General features: G+C 47.4%; 1 protein-coding gene across 1 annotated transcript in view; it reads right to left on the bottom strand.

Moving 5' to 3' along the window:
* CUX1 (cut like homeobox 1) overlaps positions 1-14461 on the bottom strand; it is a 301593-nt gene that overhangs the window by 59904 nt on the left and 227228 nt on the right. The window contains exons 13-14 of the mRNA XM_069089141.1: positions 4351-4409; positions 933-981 (exon numbers count right to left, since the gene is read on the bottom strand). Of these exons, the coding sequence (XP_068945242.1) occupies positions 933-981; positions 4351-4409 (108 nt within the window). The remainder of the gene's footprint in view (positions 1-932; positions 982-4350; positions 4410-14461) is intronic.

The following is a 14461-nucleotide window of genomic DNA, read 5'->3' as shown; positions in this document are numbered from 1 at the left end:
TCCTTATTTTTAAATGTTAGTTTTAATGAAACCCTGGTGGTCGGAACTATCTTTTTACTACCAGAGAATTAATTACATCCTTGAAGTTTGTCTTCAACTTCAAGCCATCTGAACACTCAATATGGCTGAGCAACTGGCCATTTAGCTCACAACAAGCCATCAGAAAGTCAAACTCTAAGCAATCCTTTCAGACCCGCCATGCTGGTGGCAGCTCCCTTTGGAATTCCAGGAGAAAGAATCCATTTGATGATTTTCCATCTGTAGTCAGATTAAAATGCATGAACGTCAGCATGCTGTTCTTTTGCCTTCCCAACTCAAAGGGAAGGAAGCTCAGATTTCTTTAAATATGGATATTCCCAGCAAATCAATATTAACCTGATTTTTAAGAAAAAATTGCTGACATTCAATCCTAAATTTTTTTCATCCACGTTTTTAGTTAAATCGCAAAATAATTTAGTCTGAGCAACTTTCTAATTCAAAAAACATTAATAACACGTCTCTCTCTCTTTTTTCCCCTCTACTTAATTAAAGGCAATTTGTGTTAACAAGGCTAAACGTTCAAGTAAGCTGCAAATTGGACCATGGCACTAGTGATCAATTAAGAGCCAGTATTTTCCCTAAAGAGAGAAGAGTCTTAGGCTAGGGGAACGCTGTCATTATTATTATTATCATTATTTTGCTTCTTGGAGGAGGGAAGGTAGGGCAGTTGGGGTTAAGTGACTTGCCCAAAGTCACATGGCTAGTTGGTTTTTTTTTGGTTAAGTGTCTGAGGCCGGATTTGAACTCAGGTCTTCCTGATTCCAGGGTGGGTGCTCTATTCACTGCACCACCTACCCGCCTCAAGACGCTGTCTTTAAATACCAGTTCTAGAAATGGAGAGACGACAGTGGTGATCAGAATGACGAGGCCAAAGCTGAAATTAGATTCCATACCTGGGTCCCAGCGCCTTCGGAGGGGGCGAATTCCATGGATTTTAGGATGCTGCAAAGGACAAGACAGACGGCTTCAGTTTCTAGTTATTCATTTCATAGCAGCTACACTAATGAGCATTAACATGATCATTTTTGACTCTCTAGGAACACTGCAAGTGACAACTTTAACAACTTTCATAGCAGTAATATAATCTGATAATGAATATAGAATAACTATTCAAACTACTTATTGGACAGAAAAAAAAAATTCTCAAGCACCACGTAAATCATTCCATAGGCAATCCTGCCAGGCCATTTGAGAGTATAAATTTACAGGTTAATAAGGAGAGAGCATTTTAAGCTGTCAGAAGCAACATGAATTTATTTGTGAACACTGAAGGGAAGGGAAAGTTTCTACTGAAGCAGGACGCGAGGGGAGAATAACCATCACGTCTCACATACAATATGGAGCCCGTACCACTGGACTGGCTGAGACAGTAATCCAGAGGAAGCTGATGGTGGGGAAAGGGGGCACAGACTATTTTCCCACCCCAAGGCTACAAGACAGCACTTTTTCTGCTAGCTTCCTAACCTAAGGAGACATAGGAGCCTGAAATGTTTGGCATTCTCCTCGACAGAGCTAAGAGGGTCAATGACTAACAGACTGAGAGAAGGAACTCTTCCTGGTTTTGTAGGGGTGGGGTCAGGATGGAGGCCAAGATGGCATTGACTGGGGTGGGCAATGCCTGGGAAGGAGACGCTGCTCTGCTCTTCAGCTCTCCAGTTGAGTCGAGGGAGTTGCCGTGGGGACAAAGAAGTTAATTAACTTGCCCAGGGTCACAGAGTTTATGCTCCCTACCCATGAGGTGGAGACTTTGGATCTTAACTTGCAATTTCATTGGTTTTAGAATTTCTGGTGGAGATGTTTCCTGTAAAGAGGCAGACTGGTCCCTGCAAATTACAGTCTTAGAGAGGTGCTTGGGGAAATGAAAGCCGCGGTAACTTTTCAGGGCCACACAGCTGGGTCCTGTGTGCCATCGGAGCCCAGCTTATCCTGACTCAGGGGCTAGCTATCTGTCCACTCTCCCTCTCTCTCCCAACCCTTCACTACTTTGTCATAATTCTCATCAGCCAAGAACATGATGGCCCTACTTCTTTGTGACAATGGCCCTTTTATGGGGTAGGCTCACTAATTACTGGAATGAACTGCTTTGATTTATTTGAGTGTTTTCTAGAGAAGCTCAAAAGCTGAGGGTCATGGGAGTCATTAGCTTTCTCAAGTTTAAATCTTTTTTGTGGAATTTAAATTTCTTTTAATTACTATACTGGAGAGGCTGGAAAACACATCCCAGCAGTTTTCATGAGATATTTTTAAATGCAAAAAAAAAAAATGCATGCGTGTATATGTGTGAGAGAGGGAGAGACAGAGATGTAGAGAAAAGAGAGAAGAGGAAGAGAAGAGAAGAAAAAGGAGAGGAGAGAAGGATGAAAAGGAAGAGAGGAAAAAAGAGAGGAGAGAAGAGAAAGAAGACAAGAGAAAACAAAGAAGAAAGAAAAAAGAAAAACAAGAAAGCAGAGGAGAGAATCTTTCTCACCCTCTCAGCAGACAGGTGTGCACCAGGGCATCTCAGAGACAGGCCCCTGTACAAGCCGGCCAGCCCGCTGGTGCTAGGCTGACACACGGCTCCAGGCCTTGTCTACCTTTGGTCCCCACACTGCCCTGTGGCACTGAAGATGATATTCACGGAGCAGTAAAAGCGCTATATTGCCAGGGAAGGGTCTAGAGTACCTGCACATCCTGGCAGTCAGAAGCAACACTTCCCTCTGAATTTGGATTCACATCTTTTATTTTTAAGCCCTTCTCTTCTTGTGGCACCTTCATGGTGATGATCACCCATGTGCACCCACAGGAACCTCTGCCCTGCTTATACCCAATGGGATCTGGGGCCATTGCCTCCCCATCCTGGGCCTCAGTCTCCCCATCTGTAAAAGGGGAGTGGGGGCTGGACTAGCTCCAGATCCAGGGTCCTCTGATTCTCAGCCACTTAACTTTCATGGGCCTCGGTTTCCTCAACTGTAAAGTGAGGGGGTTGAACCCCCAGTGTCTGGGGTCACTTTTATTCCCGGATCTTTGATCCTATATGATGGACTTAGCCAGGTCTCTTTATTTCATGGACTGCTGCTGAAAACAGCTTGAGGACGGAGGATGGGATGGTGCCAAGTGATTTGGTGGCAGCAGAGACTCGCCATCCTGACTGTCTTAAGAACTATTTACCATTTCCGCTAAGGCGTCTCCGGGGGCTTTTCTGTACAAGCCAAAGAACAAAAGTCCCCCCTCCCCCAGTGCCCTAACTGCGTCCAGAAATCCAAGTACACATGATTTACGATACTTTTTCCTCCTCACCCAGGTTGTATATTTGCAAGTTAAGAAATGAGCTAATATTTTAAAAACACCATCAAGGCCCATTGTTCATCAGCATCTACAGAAATGCTGGGTACTTGGGATAGTTTAAATTTAGTGAAGTCTTGGGGAGGTGGGGTGGGGAGGATGTTTGGTGGCTTTGTTTTGTGCTGCTGGTACCGTGAATCAAAATGGCAATGATGTCAATGCCATCAAAAGCTACCAAAGTTCGGAATTTAGTCAGAGCTGAGGGCAGAGACATATACCCCCCACCTCTGGTATCGGCGCCTAAGCAGCCAGGAGCTGTATGGTGGAGAGAGCTGGCCTTGGGAGGCAGGAAGGTGTGGGTTCGAATCTCTGTCAGCGTCCTCATCTGTAGAATGGGGACATTAATAGCATCTCGCTCCCATGCACACAACGTTGTGCAAACCTCAAAGCACTCTATGCGGGATGGCCATTATGCCGTGACTGGCGGGCCAGGAAGCAGAGCTGTGAGCACACCCACCTGCTGCTGCTCCCCACCTGTGTGACCAGGGCAGTCCCAACTTCACTCTTCTGGGTTGGCCTCTGAGGGTCCTTCTGACTACTAACTCCTGACTCCCTTCTCTCCACTATTTTAAAAAAGACCTCTGGTTTCCTTCAAGACTCTGCTCAAATGCCATTTCCTCCCTCAAGCTTTTCCTGCTTCCTCCCCTGCCCCACTACTAGTGCCTGCCCTCTGAAAATTACCTTGTATTATTTTTTCATACTTACCCGTGGACCTATCATCTCCCCTAACAGAAGAGAAGCTTCCTGAGGGCAAGGACTCTTTCCTTTCTCTCTGTATTCCCAACACTTAGCGTCTAGCAGGTGCTTGATAAATTCTTGATTGATCTATACAAGTCTGCTACAGCTAACCTCTCATCAGTGGAGATCAGGTGCCCCAGGGACCTCACTGGGATTTTAGCACTGAGACCCATCTATTTATGGCTTTTGTAAACTCAGCATCCAAGACCCACAGCTTGCAAACAGAGTGTAATGTAACCAGCCGACACTTACTTTAATTCTTTCTTCACTTCTTCATAATCAGCCTGTCCTTTCAGCTTTTCTTCCAGTTGCTAAAAGAGAGAGAACAAAGAAACTTTACTTTTAGCAAAGTTTGTGAACAACTCATGGGGAGGACCAGGAATGTGTGGGACACCTTTCCTCGAGGGAAAACAAAACAAAAGCCAGTCAGAGGCATGGTGAGGGGAGTGGGCTAATCCCATGTTCCTCTCCATCACTTTTCTGGTCTGTTTCACAGAGTGCAGAAATCAATCCCGATCCCTTCCTCCCCTCAAGCCTGACCCATAAAACAGCATCATGACGTAAAAGTGAGAAGTAGGAGAACAAGGCGTGAGGGGTGGGATAATAAACGAGAAAAGCTATTTTAAGTAAATAATAAAAATAAAATTCAGAAAGTACAGAATGCTAGATCGGAGGCCATTGGGACCAGGGCTTCTTAACCTTTTTGTGTGTACTGGACCCTCTGGCAAAGCCTTGGAGACCCCTTCTCAAAGTGTTTTTAAAAGGAAATGCTAAATCTCAGGTAGAGGTTAATGAAGATAAAGATGTAATTTCTCCCCCCCGTCCAAATTCATGGACCTCCAACAGAGGCTAACAACTTCTGATTGAGACCAACTCATCCTTGAATCAGGAATGTCCTCTGCAGTAGGCCTGACAAGGGGCCATTCAGGCGCTGCAGGGAGGCCTTCACTGATAAGCAGCTCACTACCCACCAAAGCTTCCCGTTTCAGCTCTGGACAACTCCTACGCATTAGGGAGTTTTCTCTAATACCAAACCCTAATCTTCCTCTCTGGAATTTCTACACATACCATCCATCAACACACATTGAGTATGCACCTACTGTTTGCCAAGCATTGACTTGGCGCTGTCCTCTGGTGCCAGCCTCTTCGAGAAGCCTTTCTGGGTCCTCCTGGATGCTAGGGCTACCCCTCTGAGAGCCGTCCAGTCCCACCCCATTGTTTGCTGCCGTCTCCCTAATCAGACTGTGAATTTCTGGAGAGTAGGAGTGGCTGCCTTTCTTTGTATCATTAGTGCCTGGCAGGTCGCAGTCAGCACTAACGAAATGCTTACTGACTTAATAATTACTTATTGGCTTGGCTCTCTCTAGAGTTAGAGGGCTGGGGCTCAGGTCCTGCTTTGGGTGCTGACTACCTTTGTGAACCTGCATAAATCTCTTCATTTCCCAGGGCTTTAGAATCCTCACCCATAAAATGAGGGGGCTAGATTAGATGGCACTGAGGGTCCTTTCCAATTCTACAACACTCCTGTGGATCACAGCACACTTTTTTGGCTGCCATGGCATAAAGCTGACTTATAGGGTCCACTCTGATCTCCAGGTCTTTTTCTCCCAATGCACTTTCTCCTCGTTCTTTTACTGCTGATCTTTTGAATCCAAATAAGTTTTCCAGTTCCCTCTAGCAAATCTCAGCTTGTGAGACCTCACCAACCTTCAAAGGCTCTCCTGACTTGTGGATTCCTGATTCTTTCTAATATATTAGCCCCAAGTTAGCTTTCTGTCATTTGTACACATGACACATGTTAGGAGTAGGGATTGTTTCATCATGTATGTTTGCACCTCCAGAGCCTGGCACACAGTAGGTACTTCATAAATGTGTTTTGATTGGTTATCCCATTTTTGCTTTTATTTAAGTTGTCAACAATTCAGAATTTAATTTAACCGTTCAGAATGGGTTAGCATGCACAAAGGTGCTGCTGGGCCTCAAGGAATTTAAAAATCTAGCACAAAGACAAGACACATGTAGAAATCAAATTAATACGAGACAATGTGAGTTCGGTGTATAGAAAAGCTCAGAAGGATGGAGAGAGGGAGATGGGCAGGCACCGCCAGCTGGGGAAGGCCTTCCCAAGGACGTGGAGCCACATTCTGACAGGGAGGGACACAGAGGCACACCAGTCTCTGACAGGGTACAGAGGTGAGAAGGCAGGATGAGACTGGGACCTGGTCCAACTGGCAAATGGAACAAGTGGAAAGTAAGTGAGCTTGGGGCCTCCATAATGAGGGGCTTCAAAGGTATCCTCTAGACCAGCAGTCTCCAGACTTTCTTGACAGTGCACCCGTCAGTAAATATTTGAGCCTGCACCCCCAATATATATCTATTTCTTCATAAGTTACACAAAGCAAAACTGCACTAATGATCATCTGCATTATAAAATCTACACAAAACATCAGCATTTTGAAAATGAGATGAAACATGATGGATCCTAGAGGAAGCCCCCGGAGACTGAGCAGGGGGGTGACAAGGTCTGTGAGTGAGGAGGGGAAGGTTAATTTGAGTGGAGGGTGGGTTGACTGGAGTGGGGACTGCAACAGTCCAGGCATTGGTGATGGTAGCCTGTGTGAAGGGGCTGCTGGTAAAAGTGAAGGAAAATACAAGAGATGGTGGTGAAGGGAGAAGGATGACCCAAGGATGTCCCTGAGGCTGAGAAGTAGGGGGGGCCGGAAGGAGGCTGGGCCCCCTGACAGGACCTGGGAAGTCTGGGTGAGCCATGGTTTGTGGATGGGGGGGGGGAGAGCATGTAAAGAGGTCTCTGATGTCGACCATAACTCACCCACACCTGCTCAGTCAGCATCCACCCCACAAAAAACCCAGGCTGGGGTCTCACTCCCCAGTGCTTCAGCCACAAGGGATCTGGGGGTGGGGGCTACCAGGGCCATCTGTATTCCTGCTGCTCTGAAGGGTCAGTGCCACTCAAAGACAGAGGAGGCCGAGAGCTTCAGTAGCAAAGGAATGTGAGTAGGTGTAGCCCCACGACTACAGATTATGGGAAGGTGGGACACAACTCAATCTTGGGCGCACGGACCCCACTGTAGAGACTGCTGCTCTGGCTCAGCAATTCTCAAGGTTTTTTGGTCTCAGGGACCCTTTATATTCCTAAAAATGATTAAGGACCCCTTCCCAAGGGCTGTGCCTTCATGACTTATATCTATGGCTATTTATATTAGAAACTGAACTTCTTAATATTATTATGAAAAGGGTTTTGACCTCATTTTGGGAGTTTTGGGCCCCCCCAAAGGCTGTCGATCACACATGAAGTGGCAAAGCTGCCTACGTGATTTTTCCTGAAGAGCATGTAAGACCACGTCGCTGCCTGAGGGGCCCAGTGAACCCCACGGGCTCCCAACCCCAAGTAGAAACTCCTCCATTGGCCTTGGAATCCTTTACATCCTGGCTGCCACCTCCCTCTTCAGTCTTACTTCATGCTACTCCCTCCCAATGCTATCTGTGCACAAGTGGATTTAGGTCACTCTTGGGAGAGGACACAGCAGTGGCCTTTTTTTTTGGCTCAGAGGGAACTGGTATGATCAGGCTACACTTGGGGGGACCTTCTGACTTAAGTTTAGGGCCACTGAATCTGAAGTGAGTCCTTCTTTCCCTCCCTCACTCCCTCCCTGCCTTTGTCCCCCAGCCAGGTCTAACATGCAGGTGAACGGCCAATCCATTGGCTGGCTGGCCCATTGTTACTCATATTTGGGACAGGCTCTAGAGATGGCCACTGAGCTGAAACGAGAACTACCCAGGAAGAAGAGAGAGGGAAGGTGGCACTCGGGACACTGTGCGTGGCCATCAATCCTTCCAGCTGCCACCATACCATGGCTGGGAATCTAGGCCTGCTCCCTCTCAGTCAGAGTCTACCAACAAGAGACACCACGTTCTTCATGAGGATTCTCATTAAAAAGCCTTCATGTCCTTTTATACCCCTGCCATGCAGAGAATGCTAAGACAGAACAGAGCTGGAAGGCACCCCTTAGAGGTCACTGAGTCCACGTCTTTAATTTTCCAGTTGAGGAAACCGAGGCCAGAGAGGCCAAATGTTTGGGCCAGGCGAATGCTAGTAAATGGCAGAGACAGCATTTGTCTGCAGGGCCTCTGGCTCTTTCTGCCACACCCCCGTAGCTTTTAAAAAGCCCAGGAGTCCCCCCTACACAAGCTGATAGGAGTGTCCTTAGCGTTGGCTTTCTGAATGTCTCGTTGTTTCCACTGGGAGTACTTCCAGGGTGCCCACAGAGGAGGGAAGGAGCCCCTTTCCCATCAGGCCCACCATAGTAGAGTCCTAATTTCCTAGCCTCTCTAACCTCCTCATTCACCTGAAAGAAATCTGGCCTTTCTAAAGCTGAACACATCAAGGCCACTTGTTGAAATGGCCTGTTCTTGTAGTTTAGTGCACTTTTCTTTCTGCATGAAGTCGCTCTGTTCCAGGTCCTTTTAAATCCTTCCTGCCAAATGTATAGATGATAATGCTGATTTCAGTTATCATTAAATGGAGCAAAGATTCATTAGCCTACAAAAGCTTCACGGAAGGTGTTCATCAAAAAGTGATTATTTCATCCTTTCCCTGGGGCCTCCCAGCCAGGTTACCCAGAGCTACCCAGGGATGGACTTGAGAGTCTGGGGCCCAGGGCTGTGGGGCATTAGAGGAGTGGGTAAAACTGGCTGGTTTAGGACAGTCAGATTAATGACGATGGCCAAGGGCTGTCAAGTTCCTGCTGCACCAGGAGCCTAATTAGAATAATAGTGAACATTTATATAGAACTTTAAGATTTAAAGAATGCTTCACAAATATGATCTCATCTGATCTTCTCAGTCTTCTTGGAAGGTGCTATCATAACCCCCATTTTACAGATGAGAAAATAGGGGCAGACAGAGGTTAAGGGACTTGCCCAGGGTCATACAGCAAATGTGTGTTTTTGAGGAAAGGGCTATGATCAGGGAAGAGAAATGGAAAACTGCCTCTGAGAAGAATCTAAAACCCTCCTTGGAAATCTTGGGTGACTTAACTCATCGAAGGCTAAGAAATGCCCAGACCAGGCACTGCTGAGGTGCTGCTTTTGTGGCCAGGGCGGGGGGTGGGGGTGGAAACGGCCTCAACACAGAATTTATGACATCTTCATTCAGGAGAGGTGATTGGCCAATAGCTAAGCTTGAAGAAGACGGCTATGCACCTTTTAAAAATGGGTTTTTATCTCCAAGTCCCTAAGAATTCTGTTAAACTTTAGCAGACAGAAGTCTATCACTTTATAACTATTATATCATTAGTTTGAAGGAAGAAAATGTGGGTATTCAGAAGGCAATGGATTTCTGTTTATACCAGGTCATAAAAAAGGGCTAGGGGCTGGATATGGGGTCTTCCCCATCCCAGATGGGGTCACTGAGCTGGCCCAGGGCTCTGACAGGTTCAGAGACTCAGCCAGGCCAGGTCAGATTCTGATCTCGAATCCCAGGCCTTCTGGCTCTGAGGCCAGCTGGGTCCATGACATACTGCCCTCTCATGGGCTGAGGATCACAGAGGCCATCAAATCTCACACCATCATTTATGGTTGAGGATCCTGAGGTTCAGGGAAATAAAAGGACTTGCCCAGGCAGGATTCAAACTCAGGGCTTTCTGATTCCCAAACTAATGCTCTACCTACCCACTGTGCCAACTTGCTGTCTCATGAAATACGGAATTTTGTAGCCTGACTGGTGAAATTAAAACAGATCAAGTTGTAAGCAACAGAAAAGCCAATTCTGTGACCCCAATCCCCAGAAAGAGGGGAAGTGCACATCAAGCATGTGAGGAGAATGACAGGCCAAGAAAGCTCCCCGTCCTCCTTGACAGACCTTTGCCTTGTGAACAATGGAGCAAACAAGAAGGCGTGACCCTAGCAGGAGGGGCTGATCAGGGGCCACCCAGGCGTTTCATGTACACATCCCAAGCTGCCGGGTTCCCTGTGGCTTTCTGGCCTGTGTAGGTGATGAGAAGGCTACATGTCAAACTAGAAGGAAAAATAATTAGAAAAGGGGAAAGAGGAGCAGATAGCAGAAAATGGAAAGAAGTGAAAGCTAATGAAGGTGCCTCGGACCTGCTTAAGGTAAACTCCCCCACGGCAGACACCGGCTAATGAACGGCTCTGGTCCCTAAAGGACGGCTGGGAGTCACACTTTCCCAAAGAAGGAACATTTTAAATAACAACCAGGGTCCCAGCTGGGCCCACAAGAGCCTCCTTGATCTGAAATGAGCCCAAAGTTGACGAGACTGATGGAATCATTTCAATTTTACCAAACTGCTCACGAGTCACGTGGGTTTATGCTGGAACCTGCCTGTTTATGAAAAGGCCAAATCGAGTCTGGGCTGAGTCTTCTCTTCCCAGAGAGATGCATTATGGACATGGTGTGAAGAGTTTGGCTGAATGCCTGTGAAATGGAACTCAGGGCCGGACCCTCGGTCTGCTGCTGCAAGTGACTCCGAGATCGTCTGGACCAGACCCTTCATTTTACAGGGAAGGAGACTGAGGCTCAGGGAGGGAGCATCACACACGTACTAAATCCTCTGGGATTCTTTCCACCGCAAACTTTTCAGGAATAAAAGTATTATATAAAGTGAGGCCCATCTTCTTTGTCCAGTGGTTTGCATGCTGTCTCCCCCACTGGACTGGAAGCTCCTTGAGGGCAGGACCTGGCAGAAGCCTTTCTTTATATTCTGGGAGCATGGCACTGCCTGATATGTAGTTGGTGCTTAATAAATGCTTACTGGCTGGGGGCATTCTACCGTGCACTCTCCATGGCCGTTCAGCCCTTTTCACTAGACACAAACACAGAGATGGCTGCAGCACACACTGTTCCCGTATGTGGCTCCTTCTCAGACGTCATACAGATAAGGCGTCCCTCTTCTCTAAGCTGGTTTTGAAGTATGACAAAAGGTGTGGAGGCGGCACTGCCATTCAGTGTGGGGAGGGACCATTCACAGTGTGTGATGAAGCAGAATGGAGAGAAAGGAAGAAGAACCCACCCACTCTTTGCAGACTGACACAGGAGGCCGGGAGGGGAGGCACCCCATTGTGCAGACTGGAAAACCAAGGCTCAGAGAAGGTAAGCATCTTGTCCAGGGTCCTACAATTAGTGAGTGGAATTTGAACCCAGGTCCTCCTGATTCCCATCTCTTACACCACACTGTCTTCCTTACACCAACAAAAGTGGACGTGTCCAGGCCCCATCTCTGACCCTTACTACATGCCAGGTGTGGTTTCCTCGTCTGTTGTAAGGGAATGACAATGCCCAATGAGGTCTGTCAAAGCACTCTGAAAACCTTAGAATGCTAAAAAAAAGGCCAGTTATTACTATTATGATAAAAATTAAAGTAAATGAAATTAAAATTGGGTTTATTAAAATAAATAAAATGATGAAACAATAAAGAAACAAGCCCAAAGCCAAAGCAGAGTCCAAGCGTAATAAATCAGAGAAATGTGATTGTCCTATGTGTCAGAGCCAATCTGGGTACTCAGTTTCCCCAATCAGTGATTGTGCCAAAAGTGACGAGCCTTTGTCTTGAAGGCTGCTGCCAAATGTGTACAACAGAGACGCCCCAGGTTCCAGGTATGAGACAACCTGCAGCCAGCATGAGGCTGAACTTCCTAGCAGTTCACACCAAACAGTGCTGGTGTCCCCCAGAATGGATGGAACAGCATGTCAAAAAGAAATCAATGAGAAGGAAAGAAAAAAGGCAGATGACCTTCCCTCTGCCTGACCCTTGTCAAGCCGCTGGCCTCCCTCCTCTCTGATACGTCCAGCATCTAAGCTGCCAGTCATCTTTGTAAGCCAGTGGCTCACAAGCCTGCAGAGGCTCCCTACTGCCCACAGGGGAAAACAGCCAAGCCCCCCACTGCTGGCTCAACCCAGCCTCCCCCCCCCCCCCAGGTGAGATCACTCTCCTTCCAGCTTTTCCCAAGCCTTCCCTCAGAATTATTTCCTGCTTTCCTTTAGGTGGCCACTTTGTACACCTTTGCTTGTTTGCTGTCTCCCCTTTAAGACTGCAAGCTCCTTGAGGGCAGGGACTGTCTTTTGCTCTTTCTGCATCCCCAGAGCTTGGCAGAGTGCCTGGCACACAGCAGGTGCTTAATATTTATCGACTGATTCCAGGCGCTCTCACGCCTGCCATCTCCTGCCTCTGAGCCTTGGCTGGGGCTGCCCCTCACACCTGGAATGCCCTCCTCCTCTCGGAATCACGTCCTCCAGGCGGCCTTCTCTCCCCAGCTCGTGCTATATTTATTTTGGTGTGCAGTAACCCTTTTACTGGAGTGTAAGCTCCTTGAGGACAAGGGCTACTCCATTTTTGTTTTAAATTCCCAGTTGTCCAGCACAGAGCTTGGCACATTTTTTGGGCTCTGTGTGAAGCTTGGTGGTGGAGTTTTTGAAGGTGGTCCCCAATATTAGCCCCCTTGAGCTATCCCTAATGAGCAAAGCAACTCAATGCCAATCAGAGAGGTCTCATTCACAAAAAAACACATCCTCTCTTAGCCTGGATTGGAGTTAAGAATACAAATTGTACACACAGGGGGAAAAAAAACCTTCAAAAGGTAGCTTATTCAATTAACCCCACTCCCCTGGGGTAAGAGAGCTGGGCGCATTCATTTGGTGCGGGCTAATATGCTTTGTGCTCTGGTTTGCTAGCAGGGCAATCTTGATTCCTGGCGACAAGGGGTTAAGATAATTAAAATGAGAGAAGTCTTGTTACTAGAGGACATGTTTTGATTATTAGATCAGATGAAGGTAAGGGAGCAGTAATTTTGGAAGGAATAGTGTGGGATTGTTTCATTAACCACACAGTATTAAAGAATTCCCCCAAGATACGGTTAAAGAACATTAATTTGTGAAACCGCGTTTCACATTTTTTGTGAAGGCAAACATTAAAATCCTAACTGATTGGGGAACAATTGCTCTATAATAAAAATGTAAGGGCTCGAGTGCCCCCATCCCCAGGGCATCCCACGGAATGTATTGGAGCTGGGCCCTGTCATGGAAACAAAGGCGAGAATGGCAAATTACATAATCATAGTGTAATTGTGAGGGTCAGAAATGGCCACAATATGAGAAAATGAGATAGAATCTCGAAATCAAACATGATGAAGGGTAAGCGTCAAGGATGCTCCCTGGGCATCTGATGGGGGCAAGGGAATGAGAAGCCTGAACTCTGGCTGAGGCCCAACAATCAGCAGGGTGGGCGGGGGGGGGGGGGGCGGAAAATCTCCCTGGTCCTTCTGGTCCCCCAGGCTCATTCTCCCTTGTGCCTTAGCTCCCACCACATCCCCCCTTCTCCTGTTCACTCCCAGGGTCTGGCCTTCTTCCCCCCAACTGGCCTTCCCTGCCTTACTTTCCTGAAACACAAGTCTGACCAAGGGAATCCCCAAGTCAAGAAACTTCTGGCGCTCCCTGTGCATTATTACCTTGGGACAACACACACATGCCTCAGCTTGGCATTTAAATCCTTCCCCATTCGGCTTCCTATACACACTCCATATGCTGAGCCAACCCTGCTGTACCTTGAGCAAGGACCTCCGTCTCCTTCCGTGCCTTTGCCCAGGCTGTCCCCCATGCCGGGAGCACCATCCCACCTCACTGCTGCTCTCAGAACCCCTAGTGTCCTGCAACATTCAGCTCATGAAAGAAGATGGGAAGCATTCCCTGATGCCCTGAGTGGCTGGTGCCCTGTCCCTCCTCAAATTACCGTGTGTAAACTTATCTCTCTATGTTCCACCCTCTAGGAGAACAGAAGTGCTTTGAGGGCAGGGCCTATCTGTCAGTTTACAAACAGCGTGTCATAAAGAAACGCTTGCTTGGCCGCATTTCATGAAACTCATCATTACGCTGTAAAGTGACAATTTAGTTCAGTGACAAAAAAAATTCATGTAAGGCAAACTCAGACCATTTGGGGGAAAATTGGCAAGGGATTTCATGAGAATAGCAGCATCAACAATTGGGTTCTCAGGGCACCAGGGTTTCACAGGACCTCCCATCAATATGGCTGTATCATGATGATAGGCAATATTATATACTGCATGACCACAATATCACACGGAGGTGTCCAGGAGGAAGTTTCAGCAGCAGCAGACCATTCAGGACAGGCCAGCTCATCTCCCTGCCACAAGGCCCCTGCCGCCTCCTTGCCCCAACACCTCTCACTCCTCCCACCAGGCTCCTCTTTGTAAACTTTCCCAACCATGCCCCAGAAGCCTAGGGCCCTCTTTGGTTCTATCTGGTAAAAGAACACAGCAGATGGTACTGGAGAAAAGATAGCCAGACTCAGGCCAGGCCAGGAGACAGACTGTAC

Source organism: Petaurus breviceps, unplaced genomic scaffold (genome assembly GCF_028583685.1).
Source record: "Petaurus breviceps papuanus isolate PSGF00001 unplaced genomic scaffold, PetGlider_PUasm1.0 186, whole genome shotgun sequence".
In the NCBI taxonomy this organism is placed as follows: Eukaryota; Metazoa; Chordata; class Mammalia; order Diprotodontia; family Petauridae; genus Petaurus; species Petaurus breviceps.
The sequence above is the reverse complement of the archived record's forward strand: the minus strand, read 5'-3'. Positions and strand labels throughout refer to the sequence as shown.